Source organism: Brassica rapa, chromosome A09 (genome assembly GCF_000309985.2).
Source record: "Brassica rapa cultivar Chiifu-401-42 chromosome A09, CAAS_Brap_v3.01, whole genome shotgun sequence".
NCBI classification, from domain to species: Eukaryota; Viridiplantae; Streptophyta; class Magnoliopsida; order Brassicales; family Brassicaceae; genus Brassica; species Brassica rapa.
The window spans coordinates 23,465,493-23,492,184 of NC_024803.2; the positions used below are offsets into that span (position 1 = coordinate 23,465,493).

The window sequence follows — 26,692 nt, forward strand, 5'->3', positions numbered from 1 at the left end:
TCTTTTACTTTTTTTAATATATATATTAATTATCAACCCAATCGGGCAGTAATCTAGGTTACATAAACAAGATTGAAACAAGACAAAGATCAACAAGATGCAAGGAGAAATCAGTCAAGGGTGAAAAGACGATAGCTTCCGGCTCCGTTGAACACAAACGATTTCAAGGGCAGGATGTTGGGATTTCGCCATGCCCGTGTGTCCAAGACCGGCGTTGGATCCATCACCAGTTACCGCCATCCCTCATTGTAGATCTGTCGACACCATCTCACTCCCCGACAATCAGACGAGCCTCCGCCGCCCTGATGACTGACCGGGAGAGCACACCGTTGGAGAACGAGCCACCAGAGCTTTTGAGCCCTCCTATGAACCTCCGCACCAGAGCTTTCGAGCCGCCAAGATGGAAAGAGAGACAACTTCAACGACATCACCGAACGACCACTACTCCGTCACGTTGTTCATAATCCGAAGGGGAGGAGGCGACGAAGCTTTCCGGCGTGAGCCATAGATCTTGCCACCTCCAAAACCCTAGACAGTGCCGCACAAGAGGAGAGAGCTAGAGAGACGCGCGTGAGTTTACTTGCCACTCAAAGGCGTTTTTTTAACTTCTCCCATTATTGATATCATGAATCCTCTTTGAGTCTCTTTGTATCTTTATATAATTCAGATGCAAGCCATGGAAACTCTAACAAGCTATGCCAGAAATTAAGATCTACTGAATTATGACAACAAAAACGCGGCTTCAATAGATCTCAGCAGAGCAGGAGTATTTCGAGCAAACTCCATCTCAACCAGTCTTTGGAAATCATTTCTCAGCAGGTATCATTCATCACTCCTTGCTTATTTTGTTAAAAAAATCAAAGAAACTTGCAGGTATCGTTCACCCTTCCTTAATCATTTTGTTGACAAAACGTTAAGTGTTCAGATTTTGTTTCGTGTCAGATGCACATGCCGTGTGTTGCTGCTGATTTTTGAGTTTGTTATCAACCAAACACTATGTCTTTCATATGTTCATCTCTGCACTTCTTCATGTCCCTTCCTTTTTTATTCTAGCAACTTAACTTCTACTTCATCCTCTAATAGTTTCATTGTCCATTCAAAATATTTTTTTATCTCAGTTATGTGATAGCTTTGGCATGTTATTTAGACAATTAGCCAGGTTTGTATTGGAAGATGAAGATGCAGCCAAAAGGGTCTGACGGACTCCTTCTACCCTACATGGAAACCAGAACTACATAGAGATCCCTAAAGGCACTACATTGACGGTGGTTGGGACAATGTATGGGGTAACTAACTTTTTCAATGTTTCTCTGAATACAGTGTTATGCTCTCACATAAATTCGAAGAGTTCTTTAATGTATTGTTTGTTTACCATGAAAGCAGTTGGTTATGATTGGAAATACAATTCAAGCTGTGCAGAGCCTCCAATGCAGTCTGAGATTTTCAAATCCAGTCTCTTTTTTTTTATCTTTCATCACTCTCTCTTCACAGCTTGCTCAATAGAAGGGAAAATGAAGTTGTCAGTGTTGTAAATACAATTCTGGTGGTATATTCAAGGTACTTATTCTTGACCACGACTAAGTCTTCTCTATATTGTTTTTCCTTTATTTTCTCAGTGGTAGTGGGTTGCTCTTGCTCTGTCTTCTAGATCTGAGAAGTTCTGATTTTTTCAGTCTTTGTTCTTTGGCTGAATCTATTGATCTGAAACTGTGCTAAACTGCGCTTCTTTCTCTGTTTATAGTCTATTTGACATGCCTGTTCGTGCCTATATATATATATATATATATATATATATATACAAACATGTAAGAGACTAAGAGTCGGACAACAAATTCTTGATGTTTCACTTCAGGTCAGAATCTCTATTTTGAGTGGGATCTGATGAATGGGGGTATCATTCTCATGTCTCTTTGCCGAGAAAGATGACGTGGAGGCTGCTCTAGACTCCCGGTTAAGTCCATAAGATCAGTGATGACAAAGCATGGAAAACTCTAAAGAAATCTGTCAAGGAGGGATGAAGAATAATCTAGAGCCCACGATCTTGAAGTGGTAAAATGGTTGTCGAGAAATCCGTTCACTTCAAATGGATTTAGTGCTCAACCCATCGACATTGTTGTACGTTGGGGAGAAGAAGGTATGTTTCAACATTCAAGCTTCTTAGCTGGAGGAGCAACTGTTGCTGCATGAAGATTTGTTGTTGAGAATGGTGTTCTTAAAGGCTGCTTGGCAGTGGTCCTTGCTTGGTTGCAAGTTTTAAAATTTTTAGTATAGTAGATCTTATAAGAAGATAGATGAAAGTTTTCAGTATGTTGTGAGTATTGTTATATAGCTAATAAGAAAATCGTGAAAAACTGTGTTAAAAAAAAGCTTAAAAAATAAATAACATATTTAAACCAGTGCATTACTCTTATTTGGTTTCAGTTTAAGGTATGGGATTGTCTAATTCTCATGGCATGAGGGTTGGTCTAAGAATGACATCAATCATCAAACTATCATTGTAATCAAAATCAACTCATATTTTTTAAGAACCCCTTAAGATTCTTTAAAACCCTAAATAAAAACTTTAATGTCAGTTAAAAATGGCAAATCAGTGATTCTTAAGTCAAAAACAATGTTTAAATCAATTATGATTAACAAATTAGTTTTATGAGAAACCAAATATGTAAAATAAAAGACATCTCCATTAACCAAAATTTAGCTAACTCTTTATTCAATTTGCTCACATTCCATATATATATATATATATATATATATATATATATATACATATTAAATATTATATATGAACATGTTTTCTCAAAATATGGGAAAATAATAGTACGAAAATTAAGTTTTATTTTTTTTCATAAGCTTATGTTTCAAAATATATATTAAACTATAATAGTTTTTACTTTTTAAAATTTGAAAAAATATTTCGAATATAATCCGCAAAACCACAATCAAACTTGAGATCAAGGTATTGTTTTACTATATCCATGTTGTATTTTGGAGATTTCTTTTAGATCATTCACTATGGTTTTCACTGTTTTTAATGATTCAATGTATGTTTTTTTATTTTGAATCAGAAAGAACTAGCTCAAAGATTTGAGAGAGTAAAGTCTGTTGATCTGCATCTTAAATAGAACCATGGTAATTTAAATTTTAAAGCATTTGATTGTGCTCCCATGCAGCTTAGTTGTAGTGATTGAAAGACAACTTTAGACCACTTGGTATTATTAATTTTGTGGAGTAGCAGCATGTTTGTTTCTTTTATAGTTCTTACCTTTATTTTATGATTGATAACTGATATCACATTATCTTGAAGGTTTCTAGAAAGTTTATGTTCTGGAATTTTGTGTATTTGAAACTACCTGACACATGTGGATGAATAATTTTATTTTCTTTATCTGTTTTCATATGCATCAATATTCAATGAAAATTTTTTGTAATGAGTAATGACCAAAAGTGCAATTGGAAGAATATTTTTATGTATTCTATGAGGTTCCATAAAAGAAAAGACTAAGATTTTTGAGAAGAGGCCAAAATTCTTAGTTTAGAGTCATTGTTGGTTTGTATGATTTAAATATCAAGTTAGGGTAGATTTGTGTAAAAACTTTGTTCTATAGTTTGGTTTGGTGTGGACAATGATATTATTTGTACCTGTAGATCATTTTTGATTCAATTTTATTTCTATTATAAAACTGTTCAAGTTGGTATTATAATTCAATGATTAGTTGAGTCTGTTAAGTTGTGTTCAAAAAAAAGTTAAGTCTGTTAAGTTGATGACAAAAAGAAAGAACTCAGTGATTTTAAAGTCAAAATAAAGTTTAAACGAATTGTAAATTTTACAATTGTTTTATACAAAACTAAAAAAAAATGTATTTAAATCATAACTAGGTCTAGCCAGTTTTTACCCCTGTTCGGAATCGCGTTAGGCGTTATCCGTGCGGCAACCCCGGGCCTAGCAAGTTGTTAAAAAATCGGGATAAACTCGGGGTATACGCGGGGAGTAATTTTTAGTGAGTTTTATATTTGTAAATATACAAAAAATCTTCAAATACCAAAATAAATAATATAAAAACAAAAATCATAAAATAATACACTCACAAGAATTACCAAAAATATATATATGGTTTTGATCATGAGACTAACATGCAAATTAAAAGTATACAGACTTATTATTTACGATTAATGGTTGGGCTTATGAATATTACAACTAATTGGGCCTTTAGAAAATAAACTGAAAATCGTGAAGTCCTGATAATAAGCTTGAGGAATGTCGTCTTCTTCGTTTGGATTGATTTATCAAACCACCGGACATGACAGAAACCACCACGGTATCAATCATCAACGGTATCATGTGTACAACTTCGAATCATATGTTTATGCAACACTTTTGGGCTCATTATTTTTTGAGAATCACGCTATCTTTTTAATTCTAATTGATCTGAGATTCCGAGTTTTTACTTTTTATACGCCGTGTTATGTAATTCTACGGTCCAGGCGGACATAACTCGCCTCACCGTATAATGATACCGATCACCCATGATTCGCCATGGTGCAGCTCCGATCACCGTATTCTCGGCCGCAAAATCGGTGACTCGGCCGAGTTTTAGAACAAGGGTTTTTACTCATCCTACTCATCATCCTATATGTGATTTCCAGTAATAAGAAACAACAAATTGTGAATTCATATTATTTTAAATTTGTTAGACACAAATCAATGAATAAATACAAAAAAATTTAAAATTTTTACCAATTTAATAGTTTAAAATCGATTGTATTATATATTCACGAAATATGGTCATACATAAGTGTCAACTTTGTAAGTTAACTAAAAAATATACGAATACCCCGGGCGTAGCCCGGGAAAATCTCTAGTAATACTTAAGAGAAAGAAACAAAAAATAGTAACTAGTCAAAGCATATCAAATTTTTTATAAGTTTGTGTTGAAAAACTTAGTCAAATTTAGTAAAACTAAGGGAGAAAACATATTTTGAAAATATAAGTTTTACATATCTTGAAGTTACTTATCACTCTTTAAAATACAAGTTATTCAAAAACTAGCATAGAAGACTTAAACACTAGTGTAGAAGACTTCCACGGAAGTCTTCTCGGATCAGTTAGAAACTTTAATTAACGTGAATGTTGGTAACCTCATAAATATCACTAATTAAGTTATAAATTTCATTCAGTAGCCTAAATATTCATTAATAAACATGAATTAACAAGAAAATGTTAAGAAGTCTTTATAGTTTTAGAGAAAATGCAAGTTTATTAAACATTGACGCAGACGACATCCACGGAGGTCGTCTAGTAGACTTCCAGAGAAGTCGTCCATTTAGGTGTACAAGGACGACTTCAATCTAAGTCTTCTAGACGACTAAAATATAAGTCGTCTGGTCAACGCAGAGGTTATTTTTGTAATTGAATTTAAAATCTGTTATCTGGGACGACTGATAAATAAGCCGTCTACTTTTGTTTGGTTAAAAAAAACTCCAAGAAACCTAGACGACTTACATTTCAGTCATCATAGGTTAGTTTTGCATTTGACTGGATTATTTCAGAACTTTGACTTTTCTGGACGACTTACATTTCAGTCGTCTGGTGAAAATTGAAATATCAATATTTTATTAACATTTTTAAATGAAGTCTACTCTAAAAGTTAGACGGTTAATGCTAATGGTTGAATGGAAAAGAAGTTTAGAAACCGTAAACAAAAAACATTTAGACCGGAAAAGCTTATGAAACATAGTCGAGAAATGAGATTGAAGCTTTTCCGGGACAAGTATGGAAATGTATACAAAACAAATATGTTTGTGAATATCGGTTGAATGGTTAACATTTTTAAATGAAGTCTACTCTAAAAGTGGGCCGATTAATATTAATGGTTGGATGGTAAAGAAGTTTTGAAGCCGTAAACAAAAATATTTAGACTGGAAAAGGTTATGAAACATAGTCGACAATTGATATTGAAGCTTTTCCGGGACAAGTATGTAAATGTATACAAAACAAATATGTTTGTGAATATCAGTTGAATGGTTAAAATTTTTAAATGAAGTCTACTCTAAAAGTTGGTTGGTTAATATTAATGGTTGGATGGTAAAGAAGTTTCGAAGCCGTAAACAAAAACATTTAGACTAGAAAAAGTTATGGAACATAGTCGACAATTGATAATGAAGTTTTTCCGGGACAAGTATGGAAATGTATACAAAACAAATATGTTTGTGAATATTGGTTGAATGGTTAACATTTTTAAATGAAGTCTAAAAGTTGGCCGGTAAATATTAATGGTTGGAAACTTATGAAGCATAGTCGACGATCGAGATTGAAGCTTTTCCGGTAAACCCTCAACCCTAATAAAAATCTAAACCCTTTTCCCTAAACCCTCAACCCTAATAAAACTCTAAACCCTAATCGGTATCAAGATTGTCTTTTATAATTCTAAACCCCAAACCTTTATATAACTCTAAACCCTAAACCCTTATATAATTCTAATCCCTAAACCCTAAACACTAAACCCTAACTCTTATATAACTCTTAACCCTTATATAACTCTAAACCCTAAACCCTAATGTTGGGGTCAAAATCGGTCACGACGGAATCAATGTCTGAAAGTCCGTAAAAATCGGCATGAACGTTTTTACGAAAAGTAATCTTCGTAAAGAAATCTTTACGAAGAATCTCGCGGTAAAATCGTGTTCAAATCTCGATTGAATCAAATACCGGCTGACCCAAGGCAACGGACACGTATCTAAAACCAGCCACGGACGAGCTTGAGTATGGAAATCGGACCACGGACAAGCCAAGCACGATCGCTACGCAGCGACCAAGCATGCACACTGCTCGGTCACTACGTAACAACCGAGCGCTCGGTCGCTACGTAGCGACCGAGTTCGAGCCAAGCTCGGTCGCTACGTAGCGAACGAGCGTCCGTAGCGACCGAGCGTCCGTCCTGCTCGAGCCAAGCTCGGTCGCTACGTAGGGACCGAGCTCGAGCCAAGCTCTAGGTTAATAACGGAAAAAGGAAACGCAACAAATCGATTACACAGCTTGGTCGCTACGTAGCGACCGAGCACGCACACTGCTCAGTCGCTACGTAGCGACCAAGCATGCACACAGCTCGGTGGCTACGTAGCGACCGAGCACGCACACTGCTCGGTCGCTACGTAGCGACTGAGCACGCACACTGCTCGGTCGCTACGTAGCGACCGACCAGCATGTGCGTGCGCGGTCGCTACGTAAGGCCTAAGAAAGGTCCTCCGTTGGGTTCTCTTTTGAATCCTCATCGAAACGCTTTTCGTTACGTATCAATCAGAGTTTTTGTTGAGATTTTACGACGAAAACAAGTAGGACTCTTCTTGGCTCGCTTCCACTCGCTACGTAGCGACTTGTTAGACCTTCACTCGCTACGTAACGACCGGTAAGGCCTCAAAAGGTCCTCCTTTGGGTTCTTTTTTGAATCCTCATCGAAACGTTTTTCGTTTCGTCTCAATCGGAGTTTCCGTTGAGATTTTACGACGAAAACAAGTAGGACTCTTCTTGGCTTGCTTCCACTCGCTACGTAGCGACCTCTCAGACCCCCAGATCGCTACATTGCGACCTGTCAGTCCTCAAAAAGCTCCTTCTTTGTGTTCTCTTTTGAATCCCGATCGAAACGCTTTTCGTTTCGTCTCAATTGGAGTTTCCGTCGAGATTTTACGACAAAAACAAGTAAGACTCGTCTAAACTCCTTCGCTTTCTCCTACTCGCCCTGACTTCCAGCTTTGTGTTCTCCTTCAAATCCCGATCGAAACGTCTCTTGTTTCGGTCGGAGTTACCATTGAAACTTTACGACAAAAAAAACCCGCAAAGACTTGTTTTCTCGTATGGATTCAGATTAATCGTATAAAACGGCAACAGTTAACTTAACACCTTAGCCGCCTCAACTATACGATTGACATCGTATCTAAGGAGAAGATAACAGTCAAGTTCGGAAGATAAATATCAAGTTTCAAAGGATAAACACCAATATCGGAAATGTCGAATATACACGAGAAAGGAAAGGAAAATGAGCAAGCAAAACTGAGAAGAGACAAAACTGCATCTTCGAGAGAACTAAGGTATTTCCGACTTGAAATTTTTGAAATCAGACTTGGAATTTTCGTAGGAAATTACTTTGAGGCTGCCATAGAACCTTAGGAACGTAAAACCTAGGAGGATAGTCTAGCGAACTAAGTCTTAAGCGATTTTTCCTGTCTGGATATATGGTTCCATAATTGTTCATCCAGATCTTGCAAACCGATCTAAACTCTCCGAAAATCAAGAAACGATCGCCAAGCATATCAAACTTGCTTCCTAAAGAGAAAAAAAACTAGAGACATGAACGTCGTCTTAAAACCGATTCGTTTATGGCAATTTTCTCGGAACCGACATATTCCAAGACGTCAACGTGGAAACAACCAAATCACAGTCCAAGCGTCGTCTATAAATCGTCCCGAATTATCGATCATTCCAAACCTCAGAAGAAGAAACGTACACAACCCTTCAAAGTATCGGTTCAACCGTTTTCTTTCGTAAAAAAAAAGGGGGGGAGTAGGTACGTATACTATACTCGTATACTCCCAAACTTCAAAAACTTCTGCAAATCGTCAAGAATAGGCAAACAACAATCTAATATTCGTCTAAACGCTAACAACATATCCAGACGATCATGAACATAAATCTCAAAGACTATACATCATTTTTTGTCGCAATCATGCATATAGAAAACCTGTACCAATATCAAACTGAAACTCGACGATTAGCCAAAGTATTGGCCTTTCCGGCTTTAGAAAGCCAGTTTCGTTTAAAATGGAGATACGAGAAAATCACCAAAGAAATTCTTTCAGTTTCCGTTGAACCAAGCAAGTCACAGAAAAGCATCGAAAACATTTGCGACGAAGAAAACTCGAGAATAGATGTAGCATCGTGCACATTAAAAGGAGCACTTTCCTCCCGATGGTTAGCTAGATCCACCTCTGGTTGACCAATTTGTTCAAGAAACGAATGTGTCATGAGAATCCTCTCAAAAAACCTATGAAAAAACTTCTGCGACTAGATCGTATTGAAATAAACTTTGGTAACACTCCATGAGTAACTCCAAGCAACTTTCGCCTAAGATCAAAATCACAGCAGAAACGTTCCTCGTAAAACCAGCAGAAACAACGCTACTTTTACAAATGTATACATATCACTGATTTACAGCCTTCGTAAAACCGGTTATATGATATGATAAATTATCGTATAGCCCACAGTCGGAAATCATATGATTAATTCTTCGTAACGAAACTAAGTCCTAACAACCAAACGGTTAACGGAAAATCTAAAATTTTTGAAAATTGACCAAGTTCAATACGCTCCACAATTCACTTTAAGCCCGCAACGTTTTAACCAAAATACGCGGCATGTAAGGAAAAATTCGTAACAAAGCTCCTAGAGCTATACGAAACATCCTTAAAAAAATGCACGAAATAGATCTCAGAAGGCCAACACTTCACAAAGCACTATGAAGGAAAACGCTTGTTCCCATGGACAAATTTACACGACACCTCAGTCATAATTCCTCGATCGCAAATAAAACTATTAGCATCCAAACAGGAACTACAATTTTGGCTGCAAACATTCGTAGTCAAACCAGAATGTTTCTCAAACGCAGGGCTAAGACAAAACCCTTGCAACATCGCGAAGTATCTCCAAACCCGCGAACATTTCAAGCACGAAACGTGGCATACGAAAGAATAACAAATCTTCAGCATTGCGAGACGTCGCAGACGCTGAAGAATAGTTCTTCGACGGAATTTCCTTCCTCGATAAAAACACCTTCATGGAAGACCAGACAGTCATATGCACTAACATCTTCTCAAAAAATATTCTTCGCGAAGACTCAAAATGGTAATTTTTACCATTAAGTTTGTTGCTGATCACAACAAACTCTTAACGTCCTAAAAAGACTTAGCCATCTCGTAGAGATGACTCTCGTACATCCGACATAAGGATAATAGCGCTATAAAAGAAACCCATAATTTTTGGTCAGCACTTCCAGGAGGCTTAAAAATTATCCTTGGAGAGATGCTCGGTTCCAACCATACAAGTCGTATAAGCCGAGAATCTATCGCAGACTTTAAATCGGTATGGAATCAGGATGAAACTAAAACGGGATACGTAAGTCGAATTAGTCATCGCACCCTCTAAAACCAGGAGTAAACCTAGGTCTTGACCTAAACCCAGCGCACTGGTCTTTGACATCTCTAGGCATAGTATCAAACACCCTGATACGAGATCCCAAAATTTGTCTCTTTGCCAATATTCGAGAATCTTCAAAAATTCTGCACTGCGGAAAACTCTCGAAACAGATTACAGATATAGCAGTTCACACAGAGCTAGATTACGAGATGAAAACTCGTAGTCTTCCTTCTAATCCCATACAAAATGCCATCGGCAGCAACATGCCTTATAACCGCTACATAAAAACTAGACCATAAAGGTCTCACTGGAAAACTAGTCATAAGAACCTTAACTCCAAGATGAACTACGAAAGGCTTGATCCCTTCAACAAGGGTATGTAGGCAGCCGTCATAAGGCGCAGCCCCAATCTTATTGCATTCTACTTTTAGAAGAGCAAGAAGACCACTTACCACAGACCTTTTCAACCATTAATTCCGCCTAACTCACCTAACTTGCCTAACTTGCCAAGCCACTCGCTAGAACCTCATGCTAGAAGCTCATGGTTCTAACGAGCTGGGGGGCTAACCGTTGGGGTCAAAATTGGTCACGATGGAATCAATGTCTGAAAGTCCGTAAAAATCGGCATGAACGTTTTTACGAAAAGTAATCTTCGTAAATAAATATTTACGAAAAGTAATCTTCGTAAAGAAAACTTTACAAAGAATCTCACGGTAAAATCGTGTTCAAATCTCGATTGAATCAAATACCGGCTGACCCAAGGCAACGGACACGTATCTAAAACCAGCCACGGACGAGCTCGAGTATGGAAATCGGACCACGGACAAGCCAAGCATGTTCGCTACGCAGCGACCAAGCATGCACACTACTCGGTCGCTACGTAGCGACCGAGTGCACGTCCCACTCGGTCGCTACGTAGCGACCGAGCTCTTCCGAAACGTCGATACGACACCAGTCCATGCATTCTCATCTATCCTTTGATGCTATCTCCCAAAGACTGTAGCGAACTTAGTTCATGTTTTCCGCCATTCTAAATCATCGATCAAAATTTGCGGTAAAAACCGCGGAAAGTTTGTTCTTTACCGAAAGAAGTCGCAATAAACGTTTCGAGTCGGAAGACGGCCCAAAGGGAGCTAAAACACGACTCGAGGCCCATCCTACAATTTCTTAACCAAAAGCCTGTAAACCGTAGGAAGGTTTACGCTTGGCGCGCAAGGAAGGATAAATATCAAGTTTCTGCGGATAAATACGAAATTTTGAAGATAATTACGAAGATCGGAAAAAAATGGAATATTTCCATTTTATGCTATGACGGCTTAAGGGCAGAAGAGTAAAAGCGTAAACCGACCTTGGAGCGAGTATATAACGAGTCCAAGGCGAGAGGCATGGTGGAGACTTTTTCAGAGCAAACTTAGCACTTAGAGCAATTAGGCAACTTTCCGTTTTTGTTATTTCGAGCTGCGACTCAATTAGGTTTAGCCGTTTTAGGGTTGCTAGAACTAGGAATCTCGACGACAGCTCTCGAGCCCAGGCTTATACCTTGTTGTAAACGCTCATACGCAAATTCAGAATAATACTTCTCTTTGCTCTCTTTTTACGATTTTTATACTTTGTCGTTGTTATCTCGTGTTCTGATTGCTTAGCGTGTGGTATTAACAGATATCCGGAACCTCTGGGAAATTAGGGTTTTCCTGGTTTCCTAATTTAGACGGAAATCGACAGTGCGAATTTCGGTTCCCACACCTAATATAACTTTAAACCATAAACCCTAATATAATTGTAAACCCTAAACCCTTATATAATTGTAAACCGTAAACCCTTATATAACTCTAAACAGTAAACCTTAAACCCTTATATAACAATAAACCCTAAAACCTTAACCCTAAAACCTATATCTCTTACTCTTATCCCTTATATGAGGGTAAACAGTAAACCCTAAATCCCTGAACCCTTATATACCTATAATCACCAACCCTTATATATCCCTACAATCTAAACAACACATACAACTTTGTTAGAGGGGTAACATTTGTGCATACGGTTATTAATGAACATGTCTTGCTAACATATTGCGTATCAAGTTATAACAAAAGAGAACTCAGCTAATAAATTGACAATTCCAAATAATCGGTAAGAAAAGATAATGGAATCAGACAACTTTGTTAGACGGATAATAGTTGCGCTTCCGGTTAAGAAAAAAAATATCTTGCTACGGTTTTGCGTAGCCAGTTTTAACTCCGTAATGTCTTTCTTGATTTCCAAAAGTTGTTCCTTGATTTTAATCAGATCTTGCTCCATTACGGACTGCTTCTCGGCCATCGCTTCTATCTTCTCAAGATGTGCATCATCAGTGAAGAACCCTAAGGAACGAACACTCAACCGGTTCTGATGATATGAACTCGATCTGAAGAGATAGAGAACTGATGGATTGTTTAGTGACACAAAGGGATGCGGAAGTCCCAATGATACTACTAGAACTCTCAATGGCCGCTTGATTTGACACACAAGTCCGGCTCAAAGAAAGGGGAGTCACTTAAGAGAGTTTTCCTCAAAGTTCTAAGAGAACAAACTAGATATCCCAAAAATGAGAATCCCAAGTGAAACACCCAAGAGACAAGATAGAAAGACAAGAGATTTATCAAGGGGAATCCGTATTAACCACCTCCAAGACCGGATTTCTCCTCGGCCAGCAGGATTACTCTTCTACCACCAAACCACAATCGAAAACTTTTGAAAACTTTTCTTTTCTCTTTTTTTTTTTTGATTAGATCTTTCTCTTTTTTTTTTATATAGGGATGGTAAAGAGGGGCCCGGATTCAAAGATAGATAGAAGAAATTTTTTTTTTTTTTTTTTTTTTTTTTTTTTATGAAGAAAGTGATAGGTGAGAAAGATGGAATGAAAAGAGATACCGGAAGAGTGGCTCTGATACCACTTGAAGAACCCTAAGGAACGAACACTCAACCGGTTCTGATGATATGAACTCGATCTGAAGAGATAGAGAACTGATGGATTGTTTAGTGACACAAAGGGATGCGGAAGTCCCAATGATACTACTAGAACTCTCAATGGCCGCTTGATTTGACACACAAGTCCGGCTCAAAGAAAGGGGAGTCACTTAAGAGAGTTTTCCTCAAAGTTCTAAGAGAACAAACTAGATATCCCAAAAATGAGAATCCCAAGTGAAACACCCAAGAGACAAGATAGAAAGACAAGAGATTTATCAAGTGGTATCAGAGCCACTTTGGCTGGTTTGTTTTCTTTCATCTTTCATCTTCTCATCTCTCCACGTTTTTCTTTTCTTATTTCTTGGATCCGGGCTGTTCCTTTACTCCCTTGTGATCGCCTATTATAAAAAAAAAAAAAAATCGATAAAAAAGAAAAAAAAAAGTTTTGGCTTGAATCACCTTCTGAAGAGAAATTCAGGGGGAGTGGAGGAAGAGAAACCCTGCTGGCTGAAGAGAAACCCAGCCTTAGGACAGTTAAGGCGGATCCATTTCAAAAATCTCTTCATCTTTCTTTCTCTTTTCTTTTTCCCACAAAAGTTTGTTTTGGGTTTTGATTGCTGAATTTTGACTGCCTATCATCCTTTGAACCAGTGGAAAGAACTCTGAGTGATCACCTAAAAATCTTGAGCTAAACACTTGAGAGTGTGAGGATTTTTATTTGCTAACTCTTTTGTTAAGTGTTTTCAGGATGTTTGGACTTCTCAAGAATTCAAAACCACAACAAGACGTTTACTTTCCTTTTAAAACCGTGTTAGAAAAAGAGAAAATGATTTTTGGAAATAAGAAACAGTTTGCTTCTAACGGGTTTGATTTTGTGCAGAAGCAAAGAAATGAAAGGAAGAGACAAAACATGTTCGATGATGATGAGAAGTGGGTCAGAAGTGGTGATCGTCCCTTCGCCAAAACCAAGAGAAGCAACCGTGATGTGTTTGATCAGAATGAGCTTCAGACTTATGTCAGGTTGGAGCAGATGTTGCATAAGGCAATTCATGCTATCCGACAACTCAAAAAGAAGGGAAACACCAATACTTCTCCTGCACCAAAACAACAAAGTAATTCTTCTTCTCTTTCAAATTCTGATTTGAAAACTAATGTGTTTTCTTCTGATAAAAGCAAAGCTGTGAAACCCACAAGCAAAGCTCATTTTACCAGGTGCTTCAAATGCCATAGGATTGGTCATTATGCTAACAAGTGTCAAAAGCAAAAACCGTTGGTGACTTTGGAGAATGACAAAGTTGAAACCGAGCCAGAAAAAAAAGATCCATTGCCAATTTTCGATGACTTCACATATGATCCAATGGAGAGGCTAGATGAAGAAAAAATTCTTGGTCATCAAGCAAACCAAAAAAGATCTTCTTCCATTCAAAAACCGGACCAAACTCAAGGTGAGCAATGTTCAGATTATGATTCCTATGCTTATAACCCTTTTCCTTTTAATATTACAGATTTGAGGACAAATCTTTTTGAAGAGAGAGGGAATGATGTACCCTGGATCGTAGACCCAGGCCAGGATGGTGCACAACTCGACCCAACCAAGGTTTCCCCATCGGATGAGCAACCATGGTCGAGCCAGAAGCTAACTTTGGACGAGCTGGACGAAGTGACACTTATTTGGGCGAGTTGGTCGAGCTGAATCGAAGTGACACTTACATATCTGAGCTGGATGAGCTGAGTGAGCTAAGTGACACTAGCTTGGAGCTGAATGAGCTAAGTGACACTGAAGAAGGAGCTTGTTTAGTTTTTGGGCGAAATGAGTTTTTTTCAGCCCAAGGAAAAATTCATAACAAATTCAATTTGGGTCGGTTTTACACCAAATTCGACCAGGCCTTTGCTGATGGTCTTATGCCCATTTGCATCAAGAAATATCAACAAAAGGAGTCAAAGTCGTGGCCATATCAAGGGGCATTCAACAACACACTTATTTCTAGTCAAAAATCTTAGTCTTTGTTTATGTTTTCTAAGTTTCTAGTTTTCCACAAAAACTCTTAATCTTTCTTTGACCACAAGTAGTATAAATATGTAAGCTCTTCTATGAATAAAATCAGTCTATGTTTTTGAGTTTATTTCGTTTCTTCTCTGAGTGAGAGAGAGAGTTCTTTAGCTAGTTCATCGGTTTGAACCGGCTTGTTGATTTGGTGGTCAGCCAATCATCTTTGTGTGTCGTTTGGTGGTTAGCCAGCACACTTCATTCTTTCTTAGGTGGTTAGCCTTAGATCGTGGGTATATCAAGAGCCATTCCGCATCTCTTGACGATCCTTTCAATCCATCTCAGTTCCAGAAGTGCCGTTTGCCTTCTCGGATCATATCCAACACCCAGCTAAAGTGATCCTTCCTTATTTTGGTTAACCCTAAGGAACGAACACTCAACCGGTTCTGATGATATGAACTCGATCTGAAGAGATAGAGAACTGATGGATTGTTTAGTGACACAAAGGGATGCGGAAGTCCCAATGATACTACTAGAACTCTCAATGGCCGCTTGATTTGACACACAAGTCCGGCTCAAAGAAAGGGGAGTCACTTGGAGATAACCTCACCAAGGGAACAAGAATGTTCTAATCAAGAACAAAGAAAGAACACTCAAAAATGAATAAGGAAAATCGATTATTTCATCTCAATGAGGTGTTCACATACTTATACAACTTGTAGTCAAAGATAATAAGTAGAATGTGTGAAAAAGAGACATAGAAAATAGATATAAGACCAGATCTAGTCAAAGCACAGAAAATAATGTTGACTGGTCGATTTGAACTCTTCGGCTACTCTTGTCCAGGTTCGATGTAACTGATAGCACGTCCCGCGGTGAGAAGAAGTACACGGCCGGGTCGTTCTTCATGTACGGACGGATGACTTTCATAAACTGTTCCGGGCCAAAAGGTGGCTAAGTCTTCTGACAGCCTCAAGAGTCTTGCCTTAGAGAGATTTGGCTGATCAAAGTTCATGAACTGATCGAAGTGTCGGATCAGTTCATCAGAACGATCGCCGGTTCGGCCAAGACGGCTTAAGAGCGAGAGTCCATGGTCGGATTTGGATTCCACTCGAACAACTTCACTTCTGGCTTGACCAAAGGACTTAACATGTCGAACAGGACGGGAAAGGCGAGCTTCAGTACGGTTGATTTGGCCATCTGGTCGTGGGTTATGCTGAAGCTCCAAACCGGACGAGTGCGGATCAAGACGGTACACGGCCAGAGCGGTATGTTCGGCCCGATCGATGGACTGAACCTCAGTTGCGTTGTTCCGGACGTTCTGATCCTCGTTCTGATCTGAATCCATGGACTGATCCTCGGACTGGGGCACATCAATCAGCCCACTTGAACAAATGATATTCGCCAAAAACTACCCGACATCTGTAGAATCTGTGACCTGGGCTCTTCTGCAACAGCAAAAATTCTTTCCGGCAGAAGAAATGGCGCTCTCTGCATTCCATCGTTCTCCTCCATATTGTGCCTGAGTTCGAAAACTTTTTGAAATTTTTTTAAGAATATGGGAGAGAAATCCGTAAAGTGAAATTTTGGAACTTCAAATTGTTTCTAATACAGTGAACTGATACGCAAGCTCTGACGGAGAGATACAAAAGATAATAGTGTGACAGAGGGTTAGATCTTTGCGTATCTTAATAGTAGTTTTTTTCTATCTGTATTGGTTAATGAAATGTTTATGTAGTAGGGGTATCATGGTAAAAAGACACTTCCAAACAGTGGTCATTTCTATGAGATGGGTATATCGCAAATTACGCATAAGTGTGTTGGTAGAGCTCCTAATTTCTCAAAATCTAATTAGCTAATCTACATTCACTTAGACAATTTTAACATCCTTGGATGAGATTTAATCTTAAACTATAAACACAAACCTTTAGTCTAAACTCTACACTTTAAATGTAAACTCTAAATTTTTTCAATTTTACTTTTAACTTTAAATTCTCAAAGTATACTAAATTTATAAACAACAATGAAATTATGAACCAAATTTATATCTATTTTATTAACAAAAAAACAGAGTATAATAAAGAAAAAATAAAGAGGAAAGAGAGTGTGCTTATTACAATCTCAAACTAAATTATCAATCTTCTCACAATCTTCTCCAGTCTCATCTCTTCACCTCTCATATCCGTTCCTCTGCAATCTTCGTCTCTCTGGTGAGCTCCTCACCTCTTCCTCTAAGAAACCCCTCTGCCTCTCCAACCACCGTTGATGAAGCTTCACCACCACACTAATTTTGAAACTATCACTCGTCACCAACACCACCATCGCTCGTCATCACCCTCACGACGTAGAGGATGTCTTTCCCCTCGAAGCCAAACTCCGCCTTCTCTGCCATCTCTCCCATCCGCTGGTCACCACCACCACCACCATCACATCTCAGATCTATATTCGTCGGTCTCCGTTTTCACTGAGGTCGTCACCACCACTGGTTACCTCTCTCTCTCGAACTCTCTGTCGCACTCTCTCTGTATTTTGAAATTGATTCTTGTTTGTTTTGGGTGCATGAAGGTGGACAATGCATATGAGCCTTATGGAAGAGGAGGTACGGGAACGTCGGAGCTCTGTGATGGAGATGGCGGCGACAACAAGAGGCGACGATGAAAGCAGGAGGGAGTGGCGAGAGGCTTAGATTTAGGTTTTAGATTTAATAGAGGTGTTATTGGTTTATATATTTTGATTGATTTAGAAATCCATAGAATATTTATAAATCCAAGTAAAATATACAAATCCGGAGGTTTTCCCTCTGATTTGAGTCTTTGTATTTTTAACAGAAAAATCCAAACAAATCCATTCAAATCCATTATAAAATCAAATATATTAGTAAATCCGTGCGATTGAATAACACTTGATTTGATATAGAATTTATGAATCATTAAACCAATAACACATGATTTTAATACAGATTTGAAAATCATAGAATCAATAACACTAGATTTAGTTCGGATTTTCAAATCCATAAAAATACAACAACCAATAATCCCTACTTAAGATTTTTGGTTAATTAGGGTTTAGATTTAATTAGGTTTTGGTTAATTAAGTTTTCGTTTAATGTGTTTCAGTTAGCTTTTTGGTTTAATGTGTAAATTGGTTTTAATTGTAATAGCTTATAATTAATAAATAAAGTAATTATTTCTTTATAACTTAAATTTTGATTTAATTTTTAATCAATTATTTAATTAATTAATTTTAATCAATTAATTTAATTAATTTTAATCAATTAATTTAATTAATTTTAATCAATATTTTTTAATTTTTATTTATAACATTATATTTATATTATTATAAAATATTTTACAGCATTACAAAAATGTCATGAAAAATAATATCATAGCACGACTCAAATGCTACAAACACACAAACTTATAGTTCAAGATTAACGCTACAATATGTCTATTTAGTATATAGCACACGAAAAAACGCTATGATAGGTGGGGGAGTCTATTATAGCTGCAGCTGTCACGGCGTTCTTCGAAACGCTACGAAAACGATATGATAGCACATTCTCGGTGCTACTAATACCGATATTTCTTGTAGTGCTTGGCTCTATAGTATGAAGGTGGTACCATTGACTTATCACCAATGCTTATAATTCCCGACCCGGAAAGGAGTCAAGGGTATACGAGGTAGCCAGAAGGGCTCGAGGACATGTTACCTAGCGAACTTCAAAGACATCAACCGTCATCGACCTAATCACTCTCTTGACCAAAGGTCAAAATGGCTCAGATCCCAAAATATCCACATACTCAAAACAAATATACACTTCTACGTAGACGACTAAACGAACTCACGATCCCACAAACAAAGGGAAAAAATATTGAATTATGTTAACGATTGATCCCTCGATGAGGGTACGTAGCCAGCTCGAGTGCGAGCACAGCTGCCTTTTCCCATCATAAATTTCACAAAAGCAGAAATTTGAAGCGCACATTTCCAACAAAAATTTAATTCCTGGTCCTAACCAACTTGGAAAAACTCGGCCATTAAATGCACGAGTTACAACATTTCGCATTCTTGAGTGTCAGCCCCAATAAAAAGCGAAGAACTTCCAAAGTACTCAACCATACTGAAAAAAAATATCATGAGCTCAACGAAATCATTACTCATTGAGACAATCTTTTGATCGATACGCCGAAGCCTGCGGCCTCTACGTCTCTCATACTGTTGCCTCAATCCATCAATTTTGGCACCCCCTAACCATGAAAGAGATTGAAGCGTACGACAAAATCGGCACCGGTTAATCAGTTTTTCTTTTTCTTTTCCAAAAATATTGAAAAAAAAACAATGATGACAAGCATCGGTGTCCAATGAAACTCAAATTCTGATAAACAAAGCATTGTTTCAACTTTCTGTTACCACTTCATATCTGAGTAATTCTCCTATTAGACTTAGGGATTTCATGAGCTTCATGTCAAATTGCTAATCATAGGATTGCTTCACTTCAGGATTGTTTATCACACTGGTTTCTAGATTACTTAAATAGATCATATAATTATAGGATCATCGTGAGGCTCGAAAGTGTAATAGATACCTGAACCTTATCATGTTGAACTAGATTTCCATTCGCAACGAGAGTTGGTCTAGGATTCTAGTTGAACAATATAGTATCTTGTTTATTTCTTGTTTGATTCATCAGATACACAACGAGAGTTGATATTAGATTAGACTTAGACATCTGATAGTTAATCCACTTTGGAAATTTGTCTATTTGCCAATTTAATCTCAAACTTATCCACTTTGCAAATTATGATCTTAAAAATTGTCTAATTTTAGTTTTCTCCATATTTAGTAAAATGATTTAGAATGCATTGTTAAAAAAAAATTTCTCTGAGTCACTTTATTAGTTCACTTGCAGGAGCAATGGAGAAGTATTGTTTGATTTAGGCTCGGGCATTTTACCCAATACCCGAATCTGAACCTGAACCTGACCCAAAAAATTTGAACGGAAATTCGAACCGAAGTAGAAAAATACCTGAACGAATATCGAGTTAGGAGATATTGGATATCCGAACCCAAATAGATAATATCCAAAGCTCGAAGGATATCCAAAAATAACTGAACATATGTATACTTAACACTATATTCCTAGTTTACTTATCCAATTTTATTCAAAATATGTATATTGATGTAGTATAAGGCCCAAGATCAGATAATATTCATACAGTTGCAGACAAATGATTTGTTATTTATTTAAAATGCATGTCAAGGTTTTTGTTTAATAAATCAACAAAGTTGCATCTAAATTATAAAAAACAACTAGATTATCATCTTTCTATTTTCAAAGTGTTGTTTCCAAACCTATTAGTCATCCAACCTATTAATTTTTTTTTTTAAAGTTGTTAATTTTGAAATTTTAGGTACAAAAAACTTTAGCAATAAAATTTTGATTTTTTCAAAATCTAAAATATCCGAAACCGACCAGGAATAACCTAACTCGAATTAAAAATATCCGAATCCAACCCGATATCTAAAAGTACTGGAACGGGGTCTAAACCCCTATAATGAAATACCCAAAAACATAAAATACTCAATCCGGACCCGAACAAATATCCGAACGCCGACACCTGGTCTCTTTAGTGATGACACCAAGTTGATGATTTCATTATTTGCACAAAGAAAAAACATTATTATAATTATTAAACTACATTCATTTCTGAGATAACAATGGAGTTTAGCTTCAAATAACAGCGATACTACTCAAGGTTGGTAAAGCTTTATTAACCTATACCAAATCCCAATTACCTTAGCTTAAACAACCTTAGACTTTAAAGAACAATCAAAAAAAAAAAAAAAATTCTTCATTACTTTCTGATGTTTGAAGCTATTTGATAAATCGGATTAGGTCTAATAAAGCTTTTGTGTAAAAAAAAGTCAAGTTGCTTACCAAAAAGTTAATAAAAGAGAGGGGAAACTTACGACTACTTCAAAGTCAAAATGTCAGGTGAACGACGCCGAACCGATCATTACGACCCAGTAAATGATAATTCCGTCATGATCAAACGTGATAAGCACTTCACCCAAATAATATTTTTATGGCATAGTGGCCATTCCTACATTCGCACATGGACTTCAAGAGATGATAAACAGAAATAACATATCAAAAAGAAAAAGGCCCTTCTCTTCGCATCATGACAAACCGAAAGAGTATAATCCTGCCACGTTATTATGTTATCTACTTAGTTTTGCTTGTTTTCCAAGTCACCGGCCAGCCGCAGCCTGGAGCCATTGGTCCATATGGTCGCCAAATAAGACCAAACCAAGTACCAGCGGTAATCATTGGGATGCTTATATTTTCGCTCTTATTCAGCATGATCGCTTGCTGCGTTTGCTATAAATACAGAAGCATGTCTCCGCCTGGAACAAACTCTGATACCGATGAAGAAGGTCGTGGAGGAGTACCGTGGACAAGGAGGACAAGCCGTGGGGTTGAAAAGGATGTCATAATGTCGTTCCCTTCCTTTCTTTACTCACAAGTTAAAGGGTTAAAGTTAGGCAAAGGTGGTGTGGAATGTGCTATCTGCCTTAACGAGTTTGATGATGGGGAAGAGCTGCGTTTGATGCCTGCTTGCAGCCATGCATTTCATGCTCCTTGCATCGATGTCTGGCTCTCTTCTCGCTCCACATGTCCCGTCTGCCGCGACAATCTCGCTCCCAAACCAGGCAATAATATTTACCCATTTATACGACCACGCACCAATCAAGATATGGATCTTGAAATGGCAAACGCACGAAGAAGTGTATTAGAATCTCCAGATGTACGTTTGTTAGATGTATTGCCAAGGAGCAATAACAACCGGGCAAACAGACTACCTCGACCGAGGTCTACAGGGTCATCAAACTGGCAAATAACTGAGATGTTATTCCCAAGATCTCACTCGACCGGACATTCTCTGATTCCCTTACGAGAAAATCTAGACAGATTTACACTGCAGTTACCACAAGAACTAAGGAGACATTTGAGCCAGAGGACGTTACCACAAGCCAGGAGTTCAAGGCAAGGATATAGGAGTGGCAGCGTTGGGAGCCACAGGAGAGGTATTCCTCATGGACGCGGATATAATCATCGCACCATTTCTCTTTCTTTCTCTTTCTCGTTTCAGTCTGCCTCTCTCCAGTTAGAAAAAGGCAAGGACAAAGAGTTTGGAGAAGGGTCATTTGAACGCCTTAGGCCAGAGATACCCTTATCTTAAATTGTTGACTATTCAAATTTTTATACAGACAAGGTTGTGTTATAGATAATTTGATGTGTCGTAACTATGAAGCAATACATGTAGGTCTATGTACTGATTAAGTCTGTGGAGAGAAACTAGAACAGAAGAGTGCTTACTCGATACCCTGAATTTTACTGAGCAGTTTGTATATGGATCCAGGTTCTAGTATAATTGTCATTTGCATACGAAAAATAATAATAAAAATTACGAACTAGACCTTTGTAGGCACTATGCACATAATTTATTTGCGACACCCGTCACCTCCTATCTGGAAGACAGCGTGTCACCCCCGACGCGTCATCATACAACAATGTGACACTCGTCTCCTTCTCACTAAGGACGACGGGCCACCAACAATATCCCGTAATATAAAAGCCCATAAACCCAATAACACTCACCCAAAACCCAAATAAAAATCCGTAGGAAAAGTCCAATAGCACCAAGTCCGTCCAAATATCACATACTTATTTGTCTCACCTGAAAAGAGGAAAAGTGAGGGGTGAGCGATAGGTGAATCGCTCAGTGAGGTATGGGATGCTACCCCGTAGTCTATGGATCCGAACATAGCACTCCGAATAAATATAAATTAATTCTAATGCATGTCAAACACGGTACCTAAAGTACCCAAGCAACAAACAATGGTCCTAGCGAGGTGCACACTTGCCGCCCACTAACAGGCCAAACAACACTTCCGAGAGAGTGCTCGGTGTCACCACCCTCAGACGCTTTATCGACCACACCAAACTACGGTCCAGCCGGTCGACTGACTGGCCGTAGCCTCTCATACAATCCGGCATACAGAAGTCCGTCTCTGTATCCGGCAAAAACAATTCTAACTAAGAATTTACATTAAGCGAAGCAATCAATTGTTGAATCCTCTAACAACCTAATTCCGGTTTAAGCAAAGAACCTAATAACTAAACAAGCAATGACAGACTCGATTTCAAGCAGACGGAACATATTAGAAATAAGTTATACTTATTCAAAGTCCTAAGCCGTGTAAGAGGAGTTCGGGAATAGACCCTCACCTTAGCAATATAAAAGTGGTATCTATGAACTCCAGCTGCTCAAATAGACTCCATATCTTAAATCAGATCGAAATTCTGAGTCAGAACGCCTTTTGAACGGTCAAAAACGGAACTGGTCAAGGTTTGCGGAAAAGTCAACCCGCTGGTCAAAGGTCAATCCGGTCAACCCTTGACCAGAAATCGATTTGACATAACCGACCGGTTTACCTTAACCGAACCGAAATTAATTTAAACCGGTCAAACCAGTCAACCAACCGGTTTACCGAGTCAACCGAGTTGACTCGCTGAGTTGACCGAGTCACCGGCGAGTCACCGGTGTCGTTCACCGGCCGCGACGGTGGAGGGCGGCGGCGTCTTACCGGCAAGTTGGCCAGCGGTGACGGCGGAGGCGGTTTCCGGCAGCGGCGGAGCTGCGGCGGAGGACGGTGGCGGACGACGGCGGAGACGATTTCCGGTGGCGGCACGTCGAGTCCACGCGCTCGGTCGTCGTAACTTCTGGAGGCGCGTACGGCTTCGTGTGAGCTCCGATTGCGGCGTGGTCGGTGTCTACGGATTCGTCTCGACGAGAGGAACACGATGATGGTCTTTCATGCACGAGATTATCAACGGTTAGGGAGTTATCGACGAATTACTAAACGGACGAAACTAAGCTTAACTGCATGACGGTTTTCCGGCGGTTTCTTGCTGCGGTGAACGGTGGAAACGAGCTGGACGAGGTCTCAAGGCGCGGTGGCTCTGGTGGCAACTCAGGTGGCTCCATTGAAAAGGTTTCCACAATTTCTCTCTCTCTTACTCTCTCTCTCTCTCTCTCTCTCTCTTTTTCAACTTCTGATTTTTTTGTAGGAAGAGAAAATAATGAGGATGAAGTATTTATAGGTAAATATCTTGGATCTGTTGGTAGTGCTTGGACTTTAGCTGGCTAACAAGTTCCGAGACTGGGATCGGGTCGTTACAATTCTCCCCTACTAATAAGAAATTCGTCCCCGAATTCAAATCATAAGCTGACATGTCCAATATCATCGTAGCAAAACCTCGAATACTAATCTTCGCTCGGTCTCTCAGGTCTCCTCCTAAACTTTATCTCTCTCCCAGCGAACTCAGACAAACACGATCGACGCTTCCTTAATTATTTTTACTTGATGATCCAAAAATCTCCAATAGATGATAAGGTCCATAAAATCTTTGTGAAATCACTTGATGTCTACTGCAAAACAACTCTAGTTTTCCTTCAATTTTTCTCAACGCTGACACATGAACCACATTGTAAAAATCTGATATACTTCTTATAAAACAGCTGCAAGCAACTGCTCTAATCCGCTCCTTTGAAGGATACAATCCCATGTACCTCGGTTCCTTTAGCTTCTGAGTCTTAGGTCCCTCCTGAAATGTCCTTATTTTCAGGTGTATTAGATAACCCATATGTAACTCCAAATCCTTATGGCCCTTAGCTGCATAAATCCTCTGACGGCTATCGGTTTCCCAAAGCCAATCTTTGAGCATGTCCATTTGCTCTACCGTCTCTTGAACCATTAATAATTTTGACTCATGTCGCTCCCCCACTTTGGTCGAACAAAGTGGTATACGATAAAGCCTACCATAAACAGCCTCGTACGGTCCATCTCAATGCTTGAATGATAATTGTTGATATAGGCAAACTCTATTAGAGGTCGATGCTTTCCGAACTTCTATCCCATTTGAAGACGCAATCCCTAAACATATCCTTTTAAGTTCTGAGTAGTCCTCTCTGACTGACCATTTGTATGCTGATAATAATTTGTATTCATATAGACCCTTGTCCCAAACGCCTTCTGAATGACTTCAAAATGTAGAGGTGAACTTTGAATCCCAATCCGATACAATGCTGACAAGAGCTCCATGCAACCTCAAAATCATGCTGATATAAATCTGCGCCAACTGATCAGCTCTCTCTGCCTTTTAAATTATTTGGGAAATAGACTGACTTGGTAAGTCTATCCATGACTACCCATGTGACATCCTTTCCACATACGGCGATTTAAAAATCCAGTAACGATATCCATAATCACCATGTCTCATTTCTTTTTCCACTTCAGCAAAAGTAAGCTCAAAATAACATGATCGATAACTGATCCTCTGTCATAACCATCTGACATAGACGCAATGTAGCTACAATCTTTTTCATAATAGGCCAATGACAGTAACGCTTTATATCTTTGAACTCCTTAATATTTCTGATGGGTAGAGTAACACAAGTGATGTGTTTTACTGTAAGATCCCTTTTCTTAACAGCTTATCGTCCAACACACAAACTCGGTTTCGATATAAGTACATCCTTCTCAAAACTGTATGATATCCAATACTCTAAATCTCGATCTACTCAGCCAAAACTAGAACGCTAGCATGCGCTTGGCGTATCCCGCATAGCAAATCTGTATGCTTCAAACCTCAAGGTCATATGTCTTTCCCTTGACAATAACGATACACAATTTGAGACTAGCAACTGTCCCAATAAACTCATGAACCTCCTTTCTTCCAGATACGTCGCTCATATGGCTACCCAAGACATTTGTCACCTGGTTGTCCTTACCAGATGGCATGCGATATCCAAACTGTAGCCTGCTACAAACTCATTCCGACTGCACTGCCAAATTGCAATTTTTTCTTTTTTTTAATGTGTAGATTAATGTCAGACTCTAATGATCCCATAGAATCTGATCTTCCTTCTCATACAACTACGATCTCCAAAACTATAACGCAAATACAATTACAACCTCTCTGGTGTGATGCATATGAATGCCTTAATCCTCTTACCTCAATTTAAATCCAAGCTAGTATCTGACACATCAGAGAACCAAAACTGGTGTCTTCATTAGTTGTGCTTCTATTCAGTGAACTCCTCAAACAAAAATCTATACAACCACACTTAACGTCTTTACATGTAAACTGTATCTTCAACATTACTATAACGGTGAAACCCTTGATGAACTTCTAGTAGTACATTGTTAACCCAAAAAGAACGGCAGATCTCTGTAGTCCTCTTATGTTTCGATTTTCCCGAAACACTATTAATCTTCTTTGAATCTATCAAATTCTGCTTCCAAAATTATGTTACCCATAAAATCTAACATTCCTCTGTCAAAAGCTACACTTCCTCAACTTAGCGAACAGCTGATGCTCTCCAAGCTTATCCAACACAATCTGCTAAATGCTCACAAATCTCTTTTCTACTCCAAAATAAATCAGGATGTCGTTGATGAATACAATCGCACACCTATCCAAATATTCACGAAAACGTCATTCATAT

The 26,692-nt window shown here is 38.4% G+C and overlaps 2 protein-coding genes across 2 annotated transcripts in view; both read left to right on the forward strand.

Annotated features, from left to right (window-relative positions):
- Positions 1-26,692, forward strand: part of LOC117128145 — a 734,122-nt gene that overhangs the window by 311,802 nt on the left and 395,628 nt on the right. The window lies entirely within an intron of this gene.
- LOC103839991 (RING-H2 finger protein ATL34) lies at positions 18,167-22,801 on the forward strand. Its single transcript, XM_033279903.1, has one exon. The coding sequence runs from the start codon at positions 21,299-21,301 to the stop codon at positions 22,358-22,360; it is 1,062 nt and encodes a 353-aa protein (XP_033135794.1). The 5' UTR covers positions 18,167-21,298; the 3' UTR covers positions 22,361-22,801.

Bases quoted from the DNA above. Each gene is read 5' to 3' on its own strand.
- LOC103839991 (XM_033279903.1), top strand. From the start codon at position 21,299: ATGACAAACCGAAAGAGTATAATCCTGCCACGTTATTATGTTATCTAC.